A 19,821-nucleotide genomic window follows, 5' to 3' on the forward strand; every position below is an offset into this window, starting at 1 on the left:
GTTTCATCTCTGTGTCAGGAAAGATTCTGACAAAGACTAATCAGCTATGAAACTTGTGACACCTCTGAAAATCTTCTAGGTACAATAGACAAAACAAGCTTCTTATCAACCTGGGCTATCAGATCTGACTGTTTATATAAGAGATGATATATAGAGCAGTGTTTCTACCCCTCGATGGGGAACTCCCTGCTGTAGCAATTTTTTTTGCTGCGGTCAAGTTGCCGTTTTTTTGTTGTACCCCTTTGTCAGGAAGGTTTTCTGACAAGGACAAACCGGGTATCAAACTCGCGACTCGCGACACCTCTAAACATCCTTTGGTACTTTAGGCGAGTATCTTATCAACCGGGCTACTGCACCCCTTAATTGTGTTAATGGCTGGGTCTTCCACTCAAAAAAAGAATTAAACCAGGATGTGGGCTTCCAAATGTTTAGAACCACTGCTATAGGGCACTGAATAATTTGGTCATTACTTTATTTCTATTGTTGCTTCATCATTGTTTTGGCAATGTCATGTTGAAGAATTTTTTAGTGTTCAGTACTGGTCCTTTTTAGTAAAATTTGCAAAACAAAACCAAAATCTAGGAGGCTAAAATACAGTGAAAATGGCTTTCTCTGTTTAGATCAGTTTCCCAAACTTTTTGTTCTATTGCCCCCCTTCTTCAGAGAAATTTTTTCTCTCATTGCCTCCAACTCAAGCGTACGCATAGGATCCTATTTTATATCCACAGAGCTTCTATCGCCCCCCTGGACCTTTTCATCTCCCATTGGGGCGATATTGCTTACTTTGGGAAACACTGGTTTAGATTATTTATTGCCTGAAGTCATTTCTTACTATTTTTCCTCCTTGACTATCTAAATCGGCATTTAATATATCAATCACCATAAATAATGTATACTTTATTATGCCCAGTATCTCTCTCTTTACAGTATTTCTATATTGTCTTTATTCAGATATTGCTTTATTGATTTTAAATATTTTCATGGAGGCAAAACATTTTGGTTCAGCTATGTTGATATGAACTTGTTTAATATATTCACTACAACTGTTTGTTACTATTAGAAATGACATTAATTTGAGTAATATTGCTATGCAAATAATTATTTGCTTAAGACTATTTATTCCACATCTTGACTTTTATTTTCTTTAGACCCAAATAGCAGAGTTAATCTAAGGCACTGGCAGCTTATGGCTTTAGCATGTAGTGTTGCTGCTCCAACTGAACGTATGATTATAAACTATGTCCATTCCCATCTTCGTAGATGTTCCATTGATGAAGTCACTGAAGAGGGACAGTATGCTCAATTTTCCCTCAGGGTATGTTGGAGGTTAAAGTGATGTTTCTACTTTGTTATTTCATTATCCAATACATTGTTACAGTATAAATATAAGACAAAAAATATAAACACATGATAACCTATTTTTCTTAGTTTTATTACTACTAACCATTTTGGACATTGTACCACCACATTGATTGTAATGATTTTTCATAATCTAAGAAAATCCAATGGCATCGCCTTTTTGTCATCTAGAACAGTGGTGCGCAAACTTTTTGAAGTACGACCCCTTTTGACCAGAAAATTCATTGACGGCCCCTACATATGCTGACCATATGTACTGGTTTTTTGACATTGATTTTTTTGGTTTTTTTTGCTCGTAAACTTCTTCCGAAAGCACTTTTCCAGAACACTTGTTTCAATTTTAATTAGATGATATTGACTTCCAAAGATATTCAGTTTTTTTAAATATCATATAAATATTAACTTTGCTTTTTGATCACTTAGTGTGCCTTATGCAAAATGGTAGTGTAGAGAGATGTATGGTCCTTGATTTTCATATACAGGGTGATTAAGAAACAATCATCCAACTTCAAAATGATTCTGCACTTGAAATTGACCATTAAAAAATTTTTTCATAAAACGTAGACACATATCCCCCTGTATACTCACATATTGCTTATCATTCTATTCTGTGTTTTTTAAGTTTTAAGAAATATACAATTTCGAAATTGGATGATTTTCCCATGTTCTTTTTTTCGGAAAGACATTGCATGCTTGTGCTTCTGGCATGACGAAGCCAATATATTGTTTATTGTACAAGTAGAATTGTATAAAATCATATCGTATGATACATGGTAATTAGCTCAGCTGATTAAAAGCATTCTTTAGTTTTGACATATTTTAAAATAAAAATGAATCTCTTATTTGGAAGTTTTTTTTTTTGGAGAATCTCTCACGTCTCCCCTAGTTCATTGACGCAACCCACAGTTTGTGCACCACTAGTCTAGAAAATAAATTGCTGTTATCTTTCCTGCTAACTTGTCTCTTGAGTACTTTTTCCTTCATTTGATTCTCAAATATGTATACTGGGTGAAAATTCAAGTCCTTTTCACCTTAAATAACTTGTGAACCAAGTCAGTTACATCCATGAATGTAATGTCTAGGTATGGCTATGCCCTATATGATAGAGTACTTTTAGCACTCCCTCGCATTAAGTTTTGGAGTGAGAGTTTGTATCTCAAAACCTATAGGAGATAAAAAATTCAACTGAAAAGTTGTAGAACATCGTTGATTGAGTAAGAAAAGACATATTGTGTGCCCAGCTATTATAAATTATAGTGTGTTTAGTCCAAAATATCAGAAACTGATGCAAGATGTTTTGCTATGGTGTTTGAAGAATTAAGATGAATATACAAGAAGAAAATATAATTTAATTGATATACATTGCATATATTTATGTCAATACATTTTCATGACATTCAGTTTCATAGAAGAGTTGATCCACTTTGCCCAAGAATATTGAGAAGACACCAACGAATAAGGCAAATACACAAAAAATAATAAAAGTCCTAATGCATTTCAACACCAATGGGTGCCGTCTTCAGAGGAAAAATTTAACCACTAGTCTCGCTGACTGAGTTTCCTACTTGGGTTGAATACCAAATCTTCACGCTCGTCAATCAATCATTTTTTTTAATTTGTCCTGCTCGTTAGAGAGAACCCCCCATGTAAACAAAGGCCTTAATCGCAGTAAAATTATTATATTTCGTTGCCTCATACAAGATCTCAGGAGTGCACTAGCCTCTGTCGAGGAATGCTTGTATTTGTCTCATTTGGAATTAGCTCAATGCGAGGGCTTTCACTGTACTTCACCATTATCCCCTAGGGTTGAACTTGGGTTGAATACCAAATCTTCACACTCGGTTGCTCAGCGGAAGAAGTACGTCTGTTCACTTCAAACGTCGTGATCAGAATGAAGCTGTGAGCCTGCGTGAGATACTAATGCAGCGTCCTGATTGGACATTTGCGCAATAGTGCTATCCAACTGGTCCATTCGAATTTTCTTGTAATTCCCGCTTGAAATGAATTTAAGCCAGGGTGTTGCGATCGGGGGTGTAGATTTATTATCGTTCACTAGTATATTTTTGAAGGCCCGAATATATGTGCCTTCGTAGAAATCTAGATCAACTGTGGACTTGACTTTGTGAAAAACTCTCGCTTCTTGAAATTTGAATTTATGGCCTTCCTGCCAACAGTGAGCAGCGATGGTCGATTTTTCACATTCCTGATTCTTAACATAGCGAGCGTGTTCATTTAATCTTGCTTTTATGGGTCCCTTGTCTGTCCTATATAACCAAGAGAGCAATCACCACATAGAATGTAATAAATGCCCCATTGTTTATTCTGCGGTATAGCATCTTTAGGGGGCATGAAACCAAAGTTTTTAGTGGGCACATCTATGGTTGTTAGATTAAACTTTTTAAGAATCGGTTTGATCTTCAGTGAGAGTATTGGATCGTAGGGTATGACTACACTTTCTCTGAGTGGTCTCTCTGTAATATTTTCTAGAGAGGTTCCCCGTGCCGGTTTCGAGAATTTTCTACTTAATTCGTCAACGATCTTGGTGTTGAACCCCCTGTCTATCGCAATTGTTCTGATGGTTTCACGTTCATGGTCTAATGTGTTCCGATCTGAACAGATGTTAAACGCTCTCGCTACATAGGTGCGAAAAGCCGAAAGTTTCTGTAGCATGGGATGGCAAGATCTGAAATGAGGTGGTAATGAAACCGCAAAAGGCTTACGATAGACCGAGGTTTGGAACTGTGATTTCTGTTTCGTTACTAATATGTCCAAGAAAGAGAGTTCATTGTTAGTTTCAAATTCGGCTGTGAACTGAACATGAGGGTCTATGTCATTCATAACGAGTAACAATTGTTCCAAGTCATCTTTAGAGCCGCCCAAAGCACAAAAGTATCGTACACGTGTCTTCGATAAAATGAGAAGGGCACAACGTTCAATAGCTTACTCTCAAAATCGTCCATATATATATCACACAAAATCGGCGAGATGGGATTGCCTATTGCTAGACCATCTGTCTGGGTGTAAAACTTGTCATCGAAACTGAAGGCTGTTTGTGAGATACATGTGAAGGTGAGATTGCAAATTTCTTCTACTTCAGGCTGTGAAAAATTGTGGGTTTTAAGTCGTCTTTCTAGACAACTGATACTACCACCTATGGGAATGTTAGTAAACATTGACACTACGTTGAAAGACACCATGTTGAGCTGTTTGGGTTCAATTGTACGTATTATTTGAGCGAAGCTAGATGAATTTCTAACTGTATTATTATTTGATTTAGTGAGTGGAGAGAGAATTGGGACAAGGAATTTAGCGAGCTTGTATGACGCTGTACCAATGTTAGAGACTACGGGACGGAGAGATAGTGTTGATTTGTGCACTTTGGGTAGGCCATAGATCCGTGACGAAATGGCGTTTGATGGAATTACGCTCTTTTTTGCATGCTCGGGAAGAGAGACACAGGTTTTTACCACTTCTTTCAATTTTCTCAAGTGAGAATCAGATGGATCTTTCTTTAATTCTTTATAAGGACCACTCAAAATATGTGATGTCATCAACTCTGAATATTGCTCTTTAGGCATTATCACAATTTGCCCCCCTTTATCTGCTCTAGATATTATGATATTATTATCATTTTGCAGTTGTTTGATGCTTTGACGTTCATCCGGTGAGTAGCCTACAGTGACCTTCTTGTTGTTCTTTCACTCATTATCCACCTAAATGTTGGATATGAGATGTCTAAGGGTGTCTTTTTGTTCAGGTAGAATCTTACTGCGTGAAACTGACTTCTCTATAGGGGCAATGAAATTAATTGGGTTAAATTTAGGTTTGTCGCAGAAATTAATTCCCTGTTCCAAGGATTTAGTTTGCATTTCGGTCAATTGGTTGCCAGTTAAATTAAGTATTTTAGCTTTATTAACTAATGGGGGTGCAGACAAGGAAACACTATTAGATTTTAATTTGGAAAATTTCTTGTTGAGGGTGTCGTGATGACGTTTGGACTCCTTCACAGTTCGCCAGTATGAATTTTGCTCTAAGCTAGGGGATAATGGCAAAGTACGGTGAAAGCCCTCGCATTGAGCTAATTCAAAATGAGACAAATACAAGCATTCCTCGATGGAGGCTAGTGCACTCCTGAGATCTTGTATGAGGCAACGAAGCATAGTAATTTTACTGCGATTAAGGCCTTTGTTTACATGGGGGGTTCTCTCTAACGAGCAGGACAAATTAAAAAAAATGATTGATTGACGAGCGTGAAGATTTGTTATTCAACCCAAGTGGGAAACTCGGTCAGCGAGACTAGTGGTTAAATTTTTCCTCTGAAGACGGCACCCATTGGTGTTGAAATGCATTAGGACTTTTATTATTTTTTGTGTATTTGCCTTATTCGTTGGTGTCTTCTCAACATTCAGTTTCAATACATATTTCACAACCGATAAAGGTTGCCATTGGCTGCAATTAATCTGGTGATCTTGTAGGCCATTCAACAGTACCACCATAGCCTATAACCTGATTTCCAAACATATCAGCTGCAAAGCATCTTATTGGCATTAGTTTTGGTGTAGGGGATGCTGTCATGTTGGAGCCACAAGGAATGAAATTTGGACAGGGGAATGTCATCTCAAAAATCAGGTGAGATGTTCTGTAATAGCTGGAGGTATATCTCTGTCTAGCTAATGAGTCTTCAAAGAACACAGGCCTCAATATGCAGTTCTTGCACCAAAGCACTTTATATCAGATTACTTGTGTACAGGAGAGATTGTCTAAACCTCAATAATGAGTGTCGTGTCAGTTTACGTAACCACTGCATTGAAATATTTTTGATCTCATTTGTCCAAAGAATGTTGAAAAAAGTTTTTATGTCATATTTGTTATAAGTTTTTGTCATTATATACAGTTATTTTCTGATTTAATAGGGTTACATTTGCATATGCTTGAAAAACCATTTCATCTTGCTTTTGGAGAAAATTGGTTTTGTGTGAACAAAGCATCTTACACAGGATTCAGATATCTTGGCTGTACAGGCGCTGTTTATTGCATTCATGTACACAATATGTCTTTCTGGAACATAAAAAATGCCATCATGGAACATATAGCCATTTTACTATACTTAGACACCACATTCATGGCTGTAGTTGACTAATAGCCCCAAATCCTGCATCAGGGCTCCCTGCCTGGGATCTTTCGCGGGTCTCAAGCCAGGTTTTTCATGGGCTGCCTTTGCATTGAATTCACAGTGTGAAAAAATAAATTATAAATACAGTAGACTCTCAATAATTTGGCCGTGTGCTAATCCAGCCCACCCAGTAATCCAGTATTTCTTAGAGGTTTTCCCTCAAGCACAGATAAGGAAAACATGTCACTGCATGTTTTTGCACAGATATTTATGGTTTTCAATTGACCTCCAGTAATCAGGCGATTTCGATAATCTGGCACACCCTGGTCTAATATGTGCCAGATTAATGAGAGTTTACTATACAAATATTATAAATTTATTATAATTATTTCATAGTTTTTTTATTAATTGTCCAAGAAACCAATTTCTGAAGAATTAATAAGCCTATTCACTGATTTTGTTTTATCTAAATATAAAATTTACCTGACAGATGTATTGCACCCATTTTAGTTACTTTATTCTTACTCTTGATGGAGAATAAATAAAAAATTAAAACCTTTTATGCATTTATTTACTAATTCAATATTGTTTGGCTTAGGTCTATACAAGAGAATGTGGAAGTCGATATTAATACAACTGTTGTTAAATTATACAGACTAAAAAACAAATATGGAATAATTTTTTGAGCAGTAAAAAAGTTAAAATTGAAAAGGATTTGATCTATTAGTTATTGGTTTAGAAATTATGATGAAATTTTTCCCCCTGAAAAAAAAACAGATTGGTTTTTTTTAAGCACACTATCTTCCTTTACCTGGATCACATTTTAAAAATATAGTTATGTTATAATGCAGAATGCTATAATTTTTGTTGTTCCATATCTGCCCATCCACATGTATTATTCTCTCATATATAACATGTATTTATGCATTTAATTTATATATGGCTTATATTTTCAGTGCCTTATGCGATCTCTTGAAACTCGAGGTCGTCATTGGCCTCCGTCTAAGCAAGAGATTGGATGTACTATAAGTAGAAGACCTGTGCATACACGCATATATTTTTTGGATGGGCAGTTTCAACCTGTAGAGTTTGATCCATGTGCATCTATGCAAGAGGTGCTATTTTTTATTTTTACAGATTATAGACAAATAAAAATTTCTGAGCATACTGTATTTGTATTTGTATACGTGTCAAAAAATACTGTTAAATTTATCATTAAATTGTACTTATATATAATAGTAAATATGGTTAGTTCTTGTGGGAAAATTTATGTATCTAGTATATTTTTAGCACAATGTTACTAAACATTTATTCATAGCTTTATGACTTTTTGTTTTTATTTCAGTAAAGCCTCTCTAATTCAGCCCTCTATTACAGAGATATCTCCCTATAATTTGGCCTTAAAAAACCCATCGTGCTTCAATGTTATTATTAGTTGTGATGTATTTTGTGGTTGTCTAACAAAGAAGTTGTAATGCTATTTTTAAAATATGGTAGTCTTGATAATTCAAGGTGAAGGGGACTAAGGCCACCTCATATTATCAAAAAACCAATTATCTGAAAAATATTAGAAAATGCTTCAAGTGTTGGTTTTACTTAAAAAAAAAGTCAAGCCCCCAAAAGCAGTACTAACATACTTTTACTGTATTTTTATTCTTGAATAAGATATAGATGCCATACGATGTGTTTCAAAAAATGAAGAATGTGAAAAGGACACAAAGATGAAAGAGTAATTGAGAAAAGTTGGGAATGAAATTGATGGTGAGCAACACTGAGACATTGATAGCTTTTAACTGACTTCCCAATGATTTTAAGTAAGCAATTAGGGGACCATTAATTCCATTGTCCACCATTTGAAAGAAAACGGTCAAACTTGCTCCTCTTTCTCAGGGATCCCCCCCCCCCAAAAGTTGAAATGGTCAAGATAATCCAATATTTTATTACACCAGTTATATATATACCCAATAGTGCTAGGGGTTTCCTAGTCCCTTTAAAACTGAAAATCACTGTACAATACATATGTAGTATTCCAGGAAAAAACAGAAGTTTGGTTCTTGGAGGAAAAAAGAGATAGAAAGAGGGTCTCAAGAAGGAAATTCAAAAATTTTCAGTACCTCAGATTATCAAGAAACTCAAAATTTCAGGACTCTGATTCTCGAGACTCTACTGTATACAGCTGGACCCACCTCTATAACATTCCCGGTTTTAGCAAGAGTCTGGATTTAATGAGCAAATTAATTTGTTTTATTTGGTACAATGCTAATTATATAGCACAGCGGTTCTCAACCGGTGCTCCGTGTGCACCTCTAAGGGGCTCCGCAGCGGCTCGAGGAAAATAAAATGAATCGGTAAATTTGATAGATAAATTTGTTAAATAAGAAAGGTCTACAAGGTTCTGCCATAAAAATTGTAAACAAAAAAGGGCTCCGCCATAGAAATTATATACTGAAAAAAACGCGGTGAGTCAAAAAAGGTTGAGAACCACTGATTTAGCAATTCTGTCACATATAGTGACCAGGATTTTCATGGTAGCTCAAATTTCAAAGAACACTTAAAAAAAATAAATAAGAGAAAGAGTGAAAGTATGTAAAGTAAGTAGGACAGCAACAAAACTGTTTGAATTTCTTTTATAACTCTCACAATATGGAGATAATGCACTTTGATGAGGGATGAATGCCAATCAGAAAGTTCAAGAAAAAACCTATTAAGTTATCACCCCTTAAAATATGTTGTCAGTGTGCAGAAAGCAACACTTCATCTAGAAGTGAGGAGTGAGTATAGAAAATGAAGTAAGAAACTGACCAATAAGAATTAAAAAAAACTTCTATTTCAGCCCTTGCTTTACTTTGATTACAAACGTGTTTCTATGTGTCTGAATATTAGAATCATCACCAAAAATTTTCCTTTTTCATGTATTGTGTTCTTTATTTTCTGGGGTAAAATACCCAAAAGCAAAGTTTTAGCTGTCAAAGATAAAATATAAATCATAAACTTGCTAGAAAAAAGTGGAAAAAAAGTTTTATCTGCCAAATATTGATATAACATTATTTATGCTTGCTATAAATAATTTTGCAATTGAGTTTGAAAATGTAATTTTTTTCACTCAAAAATGGATCTAACGAGTGACTGGATATAATGACCATTTTTGTTAAAAATGAGATCTCGTTATTAGTGAGCCCATTTGTATCTGAGAAATTTCCCCCATGTCCAAGTTTTGGAATCTCAGTATAGTGTGAGGTTGTAGACTAGGACAGTGAAAGGAGAGGGAGGTTGTTTTCTTTACAAGGGCTTTTCATATCATAATAAATGACCACCCAGGATCTTATTTAGCACCTGGTGGGGTTATTGATTGATACATAAAGTTTTCTGTTTCACTCTTTCAGTTCATAATTTGTATAATTGTTACGTGCTTGAAATAAGATTTAAAAAAAAGACAAACATTTTTTCATGAATATGTGATATTGTAAGTGATCTAACTACACCATGGTTTATAATTTGTAGTGCCGTGTAGTTTTCAGTATACAAGCAGTTGGAATGCATAAGCTGCATCAAGAAAAATAACTAAAACAATTTTTTTTCATAGAAATGCTGCTGCTTTCTATCAGCTGCATTTAATTTTCATTTAAGAAGTAGAAAAATATAGAAATTTCAATAAAACTAGATTTTGTACATTTAACTTACCATCTGTTTTCTTTGATAATTTTATAATATTACTGATTGAATATTACACATTATCCTCAAGAGCAGAGCCGTATATATCTCGTATTTACTCTATAAAACAGAATCCTCTAACTTTTATTTGTAATTTATTTGCCTAATACCTCTTGGTGAGTAAAAAATACTGTTTGGAATCGGCAATAAATTGTAGGTCCCAGTCTAATTAGCCCTCATGTGCAGAAAATGGCTGTGGTGCGACAAAAATGATCAAATCATTTGCCTGATTCTGCAGGCAGTATTTACTCATTTAATGCAGTATTTCACTATGTAAAGTACCCAACTGATTTTATATATAAGAAAATTAATCAATTTTTTAATGGTTTTGATCTCCTTTGATAATACATATTTTCTTTAATTCGACTGATCCTTGGTCCCCATTAAATCAGATATCAGAGGTTCTAACATACTCTCAGTATACAAGTGTTATTTTATATTTATTTTGTTGGCATTTTTTTCAAATATTTATTTCTTAACTTTCTGTTCTCAGTATTTTAATATTAGAGCTTTTTTTTGTTTTTGTTGCTAGAAGAAGGCTAAATTTTTCTGTTATTATTAATTAAATCTTTGAATGCTTTTTATTCAAAGAATTCATTTGCAATTCGAAAAAAAAAATTCACAAAGTATGAGTAATAAAACTACTTACTGTAAGAACTTCAGTGTTTAAACTGAAATTCTCCCTTTTCTCAATGTTCTTATTCAATAATAGGTAGTTACTGTAGCAACATTTCAAATGGTTTTATTTTATAGTCCTTGTTTTCAGTTAAACTATTTTGAAGGAAACTTGATTAATTTTGCTTTGAATACTCCATTTAAAATATTTTATATAGAACATTTAAATATTTAATTCAAAATCCCCAGGATATTGGAAATTTTTTTTTATAATAAAGATTATATAGATGTCTAAGACATTAAAAATATAAATAATCAATATATTCTATGACAATATTATTTATCATGTTGAAAACAATGTTACTTCTAGTTACGAGTGTTTTGACTTGCCAGTTATCCAAGTTATGAGCAAAAGGTATTTATTAAAAGGTCTGGAACTTGAGAACACAAATATTCAGCATACAAGCTTGAAACATACAAATACAAAGACCACAACAGACAAAATGTCCAACGAGGTGGCTGAAGAAAGATGCACATAAAAAATATGTATTGAGAAGGAAAATTTCATTATACACGTGAATGGGGGGGGGGGTGAAAGTGGCGCAGTGGTCTGATGTTCATCTACCACCATAAAGGCTACCATCAGGTCCAATCCCGGGGAAGGACATAGATAAGTTCTTTCCTTATCAAACATGAGGCAACCACCATTAGATGGCACCTTCTCAATATATACCCTCGCAAAGCCTTATCCATGCTCAAGAAAAGTGCAGAAGTAAATCATGACTTTCTCTAGAGAGAAAAATTTCTGACCCAACTTGATTAGTAGTAAATTACTGTATGGTGTTATGACTGGAGTTGGTGTACAGTAAAGTAAACAGACACATTAGAGCTTGGGCTCTTTGAGCTTGTCAAAATCAACAATTGTAATTATTCTGTATTGTGAGCAAAACTACTTTTACTCTACATGGAAAACACTTAACAGTACTGTGTTAATTGATTTTTATATCGTTATAATATTGTTGGAATGTGGGACAAATTAATGAGGTCTCCATTATTTTGAACAGGAAAGTTTGGTTTATCAAAATTCAAGTAACTTTTAGAATTGAATTGAACCCACATCTTAAAAAAAAAAGATATTGTAAAATATTTTATAATTTGTTGCTAGTCATCTCAAAAGTTTTAACATGATATATTGGCTTTTAGGTTTTGGATATGGTTAAAAGAAAAATTGATCTGCGACCCAGAGCGGAAGGTTATGCTATTTATGAAGTTATTGGAAATACAGGTACCTACATATACATTCTCATAAAAATTTGTGATCTACATACAATGGCGTCTTAAGACATGGGCCCATCCCACCCGGGCATCGCCTGGGGCCTCAAGAGAAGAAGGACCTCAGAAAAAAAAAGTAGTAGTTGAATTTTTTGAGAATTTTCCATGTAGGGCCTCAGAAAAATCACTTGGTCCAGGGGAACCCATGATGCTCTTAAGACACAGCCCTGCCTACATACCAATATATATATTGTGTTTTATTGAAAATACATAATAATGGTTTTCAATTTTGATAACACTATAACAAATTTTAACCTTTTCTTTGTTCCTGGGAGGAAGTTGTTATTTCTGTGATTACTTAGCCTGGATAGTCATTTACCATTGGCTGACAGTATAATTCAGTGTTCTTCAACCACTGGTCTGTGAATTATTCCCCTATTTATTTATTTTTTGTCTGTCCTTCAATTATTTTTTCCCATTTGTTTACTTTTTGCCGGTCCAAAAAATTGTTCAATTTCATTCACTGGTCTGCAGCTGTGAAAAGGTAGGACACTGGTGTAATTGACAAAAAAAGTTTCACATTAATAAAGTTTATTAAAACCTTTAGAATGCCCCATATTTAGATGTCTTACAGAAAATAATAGTTAGAGTAAAAAGAAAATTTGAAATTTAAAAAATGATGGGACTTTTGCTATCTTTATTCTTTTGTACACCAGATCAATTTATGTGTTAACCCAGAAAGTAATTTCCCATGATATTTTTGTTGTGTTGTCACTGATAGAGGTGCTTAAAGTCAAGAGTTTTTTTTTGATAGTGCTTAACTTGCTTTTCTGAGTAAGCACCTATAATTTTCTGAATTTGTCTAGATGGCTGAGAAGGATGTGGTGTACACTTTGAAAGACATTCTAACTCCCATTTTTTCTATAGATTTTTATAAGTTTTCCCACAAGCTTAACATGGTTTTTGATCCCATGATTACCTAAGAGCTGTCAACCATGCTAAGATGTCTTAAGATTTTTTTCAATCTTTGAGCACTTTTTAAAGTTCCTAGTGGCGTGGTGGTAAGATGCTTGTTTACTACCATGAAAGTTGCTGCCAGGTCCCAGGTTTGATTCTGGGGGAAGAATATAGTTACAACAAGATATTTTCACTAACGAGCTTGAGGGGACCACCGATAGATGGCACCTCAATTTTCAACCCAACTTGTTGATGGCGGTAAATTGCATATAGCGATATGGTCGGAGTTGGTGTGTGGTGAAGTAGTAATCAAGGTTAACCATTTGACATGTGAATTCCAATGGAGAACTAAATAATTTGCTGAGGTGAGTTTTTCTTTGGTATCTCTACTATCCCAGACGCAACAAGAGCATTTTTTAAATCTGTCCATGTCACATTACAAAGGCCTAATTTGAGTACTTTTCATGCATATTTATAAGTGCTGTATTTAGATAAGCTGTATGTTCCACTTCAGTTTGTTTCAAATATGGTCAGTCTCGGATGGCCATAATGTGTGAGAGTAATTGGAAATCTTAGTGAAAAACTTGACATGACTTATGACATGAGACTGCCTTGTAATTTGCATCATCCCATTTTTCGCGTATTTGGCCTCCAAAATAACAAAAATGTGAACTCCTCATTTTCAAAGCAAAGTTTAAAACATAAAATTGCTATATTCTGCTCTTTCTACTCATAAGTCAAATGGGAAATGAGTCTGGCTACCCAGGAACAGAAGTCATGTTACATGGTGTAATCTAACTAATTTAATGTTTGCTAACACATAAAAGTATTGATTGTTAAATATTTTTCATCAAATATCTGAATAACTGGATAATTTTATTTTGATTTTGTGTCAAACTTTCTGAGTTGTAATCAATGAAAAATGCATTTAAAATTTTCAAATTAAAATGTTCAAATATAAAATGTTACGTTTCATTTCATCGAAACAATGTCTATAAATTGAAGTTACTGAGGCTTGATAGGATGTCAAATACGCTAAATTTTGGAAAAGGATGTTTACAAATTTAACTCGCACATCTCTCAGTACCTTTCGTTACATGGGATCTCAGGTTTTTGAACAACCCAGGTTTCAGAGATCCAGGCAAGTTAGAATAAAGTGACTTTCACTATCCATGGATCTTATAGTGTTAAAAAATTAAAATCTTGTTAGAAGCAGATAGTATGGGTTGGGTATTCCTTTTATTAGTTTTATTTTTAATTCAATCTCTTTAGTCCTGAACCGAAATAGGTATTAAAATTTGTTTGGGATTTATTTACGTTGATTGTATGTAAAAATGCTCCCCAAAAAATTTGATTTATGTGTAAATACTTGTAATTGAGATTAATTAATTTGGGTATATATACAGGCAGGGTCAGTCTTAGACCTAGTGGCGCCCGGTGCAAAAACAGTAGTCAGTGCCCCCCCCCCAGGCGGATGATGGGGATGATGTAGTGATCATCCCCATCGCCCCCCTCTTGGGTAGATATTAAGGGATGAAGAAGTCGGAAAAGCTTTCTTCCTAGAATGGGATTACTGCTATTTAACTTGTATCAAGCATAAAAACCCAACCTGTTTGATTTAATTAAGAGATTTAAAACCATTAAAAAATCAAAACATCACACATTCATGCAGGATACTCATCACAAAGGATCTATCTTCATACTTATTTTAATTTTTTGGTAATATACATGTGCGTAGTGCACGAATCATGTACTGGCTAAACTGATAATAAAAGTGGTTCGATATTAAAGTGATATTTCCGTATGATTTCTTAAATATTTATAAAACTCATGTACTTCATTTGAAATTATTCCTTTCAGACCCAGTACTGAGAAACGGAAGGGGCAGGCTAACACCAGCTAAAGCACCGAGCCCTGCAAGTTGAGCCGGCCATAACTGTTCTGAGGCAACTTGGGCAGTGCTCCAAGCTGAATGGGGGGGGGGGGGGTTGTAACTCCTCCTTTTTCTGAGCATAACCATTTCAAGGAGACTCCAAGAAAAGACGACTGCCTCCAAGAAAACACGCTACAGCCCTGGGGAAGGGGCAGGGTCGTCTTAAGAGCATCATGGCCCCCCGGGTCAAGTGGTTTTTTTGAGAAACTACCTAGTAAATTATAGAAAATTTTAACTAGATCTTATTTTCTACTCTTGAGGCTCCCGGGCCGCACCTGGGTGGGCTCATGCGTTAAGACGGCACTGGGAAGGATTTTTTTTTTCTCTCTGTAGATTTATTTTTTTAACCTCAGGGACTTCGGCTTTAATCTCAACGATAATGCACAATTCTTGAAGTTTGGGTTGAACATCCTTGAGGTTAAAAAAAAAATATCTTAAGTGAAAAGAAGCAACTCGCACATTTGTGCATACAGGGTCTAAAAGGATTATGCACATAATTGCCGGTAAAAGTGATGAATGTTGCAAAATGTATGAAACTTACTGAGACGATTGGTGATTATGCATTACCTATATTCTTTGCTGGTTCAACACATTTACTGTAACATACATTTAATTCTATATTTCATCAGCTTCAAAAACCTCATTTCAAATATACATAGATACATATCTGAAATTTCTCTTATTCAAAATGGATTTGCCACTGCCCCCTTCTTTGTTTTGGATATGTGAGGTACTACTTTATTTTCATATTTCCATGGAAATCCTAATTAACCTACCCAATTCTTCTGCTTATAGCCCGTGGATTATATGTTTAAAAAAATTATGTTCAAATAAAAACAAAACGTCGAAATTAATTTCTTAGTGTGGATCAAAGCTGCATGACAAGTTTTAACTTTGAAGTGGCTTTAGTGTGGATAACCCACTGCATCTTATCCACAACTTTTTTTTCTGAGAGAGGTTTCCTTAGTTATAATTACATTAAAAATTTAATTGTAAAAACATATATTTTTTAAATATGTGTAGATGGGGTAGAGATGCCAGTATAAAAATTGACATTTTCTCTATAAAACTGTGTTAAACAACATCCCCCTCCTCCTTGAGAGCGATTTTATATTGATAAATGAAATTTTGTCATGTTGGTTATATACCACACCACTGCGGACTATGCATGGTGCCTTTTTTTCCTCACATTAGTGAAGTTTGCATCTGCAGATTATAAGCAGCAAAATTCGATAGGTTTTGTTTAATTCTTATTCAAGATTAACGTCGAGGACTGAGGAAAACAGAAGGAAATGACTTTCTTTTTAGGATGATTAAAATTCTTACAACTTATAGAAAACAAATATGACAAAAATTAAAATCGAAAATTTTCGTATGATCACCAGATTTTCATTTCGATCGAATATATATTGAGGTTTTTGGTCCTTGAAAGTCGGTTGGCATATTTTGTCAAGCTATTTTGACACTGATTTGTGATTACGACCTTCCTGCATCCTTCAATGGCTTACCGACCACTCCAAATCAGGGCTGTCACTAAAATATCCCCTCAAAAATGATGTCACCCCTTTCGCCATACTACTACACTATTTTTTTAGTAGACTTCTCCACTTGTACAGAGCGAACTGTTCTGAAAAAGGAGTTCGACCTATGGTTCTATTATTTCGAATCATAACTTCCAACTGTTCTTTCTACATCTCCCTTTAATGGCAACAAAAGATAACTCAATCTGGAAAATCTCGTTGTTCTCTCTTTTGGATCTTATCTTTCTATTTCCTAAAACATAGTCATAAAAATCACTCTACTTCCCAAACGTTTTTTTCTTGTTTCGCGATGCCAATCCAAATGTTTTCCAATGTTTCCAATATTTTCAATATGTTTCCAATATTTTCATTGTTTTCCAATGTTTCCAATATTTTCATTGTTTTCCAATGTTTCCAATATGTTTTCCAATGTTTCCAATATGTTTTCCAATGTTTCCAATATGTTTTCCAATGTTTCCAATATGTTTTCCAAATGCTTTCCACTGTGCCTCAAATCGTAATACATAAGCCTAATTTACAGTTACAGTGCACTCAGATTGATTAAGTTCACACAATGATTCGTATTATTGCATGTTTTAATGAACTGGCACACAAATGAATAAATCCATTTGGTGAGATGTATCATCACTCCTTCACCTAGTACCTTACCAAGGTGCTAGGGACAACGATCCCAATGGAATCAGCAATATATATTTTGCACCTCAAACATTTTTCTTAGTTTTAAAAACAGAATTGGGAAGAGGGAATCGTGATTCTGGAATCTGGTTTACAGCGCTGTTTAAAAAAAATCGAATTGAATTTTCAACATAAGTACAACATAAGATACTATCCAGGAGCCTCATAGGAGGCTTTACCGTTACTCACCGGGTATCTGGAACAAGATCCATAAAACTCCAAAAAGATGTTCAGTTGTGTATGGTTTGTTACAATTTTCAAGTCCACACACACACACATTGCACTCAGGGGCGGCTTGAGACAAAATCCCTACCCAAGCGGGACAATTTTTTGGATCCCCTGACCTCCCCCAATTAAAAAAAACCTTTTGTTTCAATTGCTTCATTTTGATGCGTTCAAAGGAACAGCGATATTTTATGCCATAACATATCCTGTGGAATTTGTTTTGCCCTTTTATTTTGGATTTGGCATTCCTAGAGCGGGCAGAAATCTTTTTCCCATTTTTTTGCCCTTTTAACTCAACCCAAAATTTGTTATATAAAACCATTAAACTTGAGATCTCTGGAATGAGGACATTAATTTTTATTACTAGCTAATTTTAACAAAAATATTTTTTTAGTATTCTCTATTAAAATTTTATTTCAAAGATAATTTTATGAGTTGAGTAAAAAGTGGCCTTCATGTGAGTAGATCATAATTTTTTTTTTTTTTCAGAGAGGGCTTTGCTTCCTGAGGAGAAAGTTTGTGATACTATGTCCAAATGGGAAAAATGGCAACAAGGGCAAAGTAAGGTTACAGCCAATCGCAAGCAGCACTTCTTTTTATTCAAAGTTAGTATCAACGGTTATGAATGTTCAATATTTCGTGATGAACATAACTTATGTCTCGTTATAGATATGATTTCATTTGTTTCAGTATTATTTGTTGATGTTTAAAGGAATTTGGACTTACATTATTTCCTGAAATCAATGGTGGCAGGTTGCTTTACATAGTATCAATCAACCAGCAGTTATCAATGAACAATAAGAAAAAATTACAAATTAATTGTAAAAAATGCTTTTTAACTCTCAAGCAATATTATTGATTTTTTGACTCAATCAATAAATATTGCTTAAAATATTTTAAAAATGAGTTTTAGTCTGTTAACAATAAACAAATAGATAGCCAGGTTGGAGAAAAGTATTGATAACTGTTTTTCTCTGACATAGTTTTTGTCCAGATTTCGTAAACACAATACTGCAATATTTCGCCATGGATGAAAACACTGACTACATTTTAAAGAGCCACATTTTTTTATGATAGTAAATGGGACTGTTCAATGTCTAAACATGTCTAACTTTGAAAGAGCTTCTTACCCTTTTTAGCACATTGAAAGTTTCTTGGAATCTTCAAACCCGTATGTATTGGTTGAGTATAAATTTCAAGCAGACAAAAGAGGTAAATTTGTTCATCCTTGACCAAATATAGTCAAACCTTGATATATAATATATATAATAATAATATAATGTATAATAATAACATAATATATAATAATAATATAATATATAATAATAACATAATATATAATAATAATATAATATATAATACAATACTGTATTCCTCATTTCTGACTAATAAAGTATTGTATTGTAAATATATAATAATAAAATATGTTTTGAAAATTTCTATCTCAAAACCTCTACATCTGAAAAAAATATGTTTTTTTCCTTTCACTTATTGGTAATAAACTCCTTGCATGTGTCACCCAAATTCAGTTATAGACAACTCTAATATGCAATATTTGTGACATGAAAAAAATTGATGTAACAAAAATCAAAAATAATCATTTCAAATCTTTTTTATTGATATAATGAGCAAAATAAAATAGGAATTTTTTTCTGTTTTTGGTGCATTTATCTGAAATAAATGCCACAAGTGAAGGGTTATTTCAATACAATTGTCTATACTTACGCAGAAATTTTTTTTCCCAAACCCTTAAGATCAAGTTATATAGATTTGTCGTGCTGAGGGAAATGCAAGGCATTTTTTGTTTTTCATGTTGTATGTAGGATGTGGTTACATTTTAAGACAACATTCTTATCACTTTCACATATTAAATTCATTCAGATTAGTAATATTTATATTTACAAAAACTAGTGAGGGAGCATAACTATGCATGTGTTTCTCAAGCTCTCTCTAGGGACTCTTTCTGCTAGTCTAGTCTTGGTGACCTTTATGTTATTGGTGATAGCCACATCACTCCACTCCCAGTACAGTACTTCCTCACTGTGAAAACCTTACTGGTGGTTTCAATTTTCGGTCAGACCTAGTAGTTGTTGGCAATTGTGGTTCCCAACTTCAAGGCACAAATGCGAGCTGATCTCCCCTTTAAAAAGTCTCGCAACAGACCTACAAACAGTGCAAATGTAATTCAATCATAACACATCACTCGCTTCACTTCTGAAATATAGATGGCAGCACTGAAAAATCAAACACAACACTACATACACACTCAAAAAAAAAAAAAAGACTGTTAGGCACACACACAGTTACACTTCCAGCACAAATGTGTGCATTTGTCCACAAATTGATTGTTGATTTTTGGCCATGAATGAGAGGTTGAGGACACAGTGAAGCCATTGTTAATTTCAGTTGAGAGATGAAAT

The 19,821-nt window shown here is 34.1% G+C and overlaps 1 protein-coding gene across 2 annotated transcripts in view; it reads left to right on the top strand.

Moving 5' to 3' along the window:
• The window catches only part of Myo81F (unconventional myosin 81F), a 215,594-nt gene that overhangs the window by 173,430 nt on the left and 22,343 nt on the right, over nucleotides 1-19,821 (top strand). For both annotated transcript variants that reach the window (XM_089246115.1, XM_089246116.1), the window contains 4 exons: nucleotides 1,149-1,315; nucleotides 7,429-7,587; nucleotides 12,002-12,083; nucleotides 17,891-18,006. In XM_089246115.1, coding sequence (XP_089102241.1) covers nucleotides 1,149-1,315; nucleotides 7,429-7,587; nucleotides 12,002-12,083; nucleotides 17,891-18,006 — 524 coding nt within the window. The remainder of the gene's footprint in view (nucleotides 1-1,148; nucleotides 1,316-7,428; nucleotides 7,588-12,001; nucleotides 12,084-17,890; nucleotides 18,007-19,821) is intronic.

Source organism: Pholcus phalangioides, unplaced genomic scaffold, assembly GCF_987345545.1.
Source record: "Pholcus phalangioides strain wild (caught in Gottingen) unplaced genomic scaffold, Ppha-v1.0 ptg000017l_1, whole genome shotgun sequence".
NCBI lineage: Eukaryota > Metazoa > Arthropoda > Arachnida > Araneae > Pholcidae > Pholcus > Pholcus phalangioides.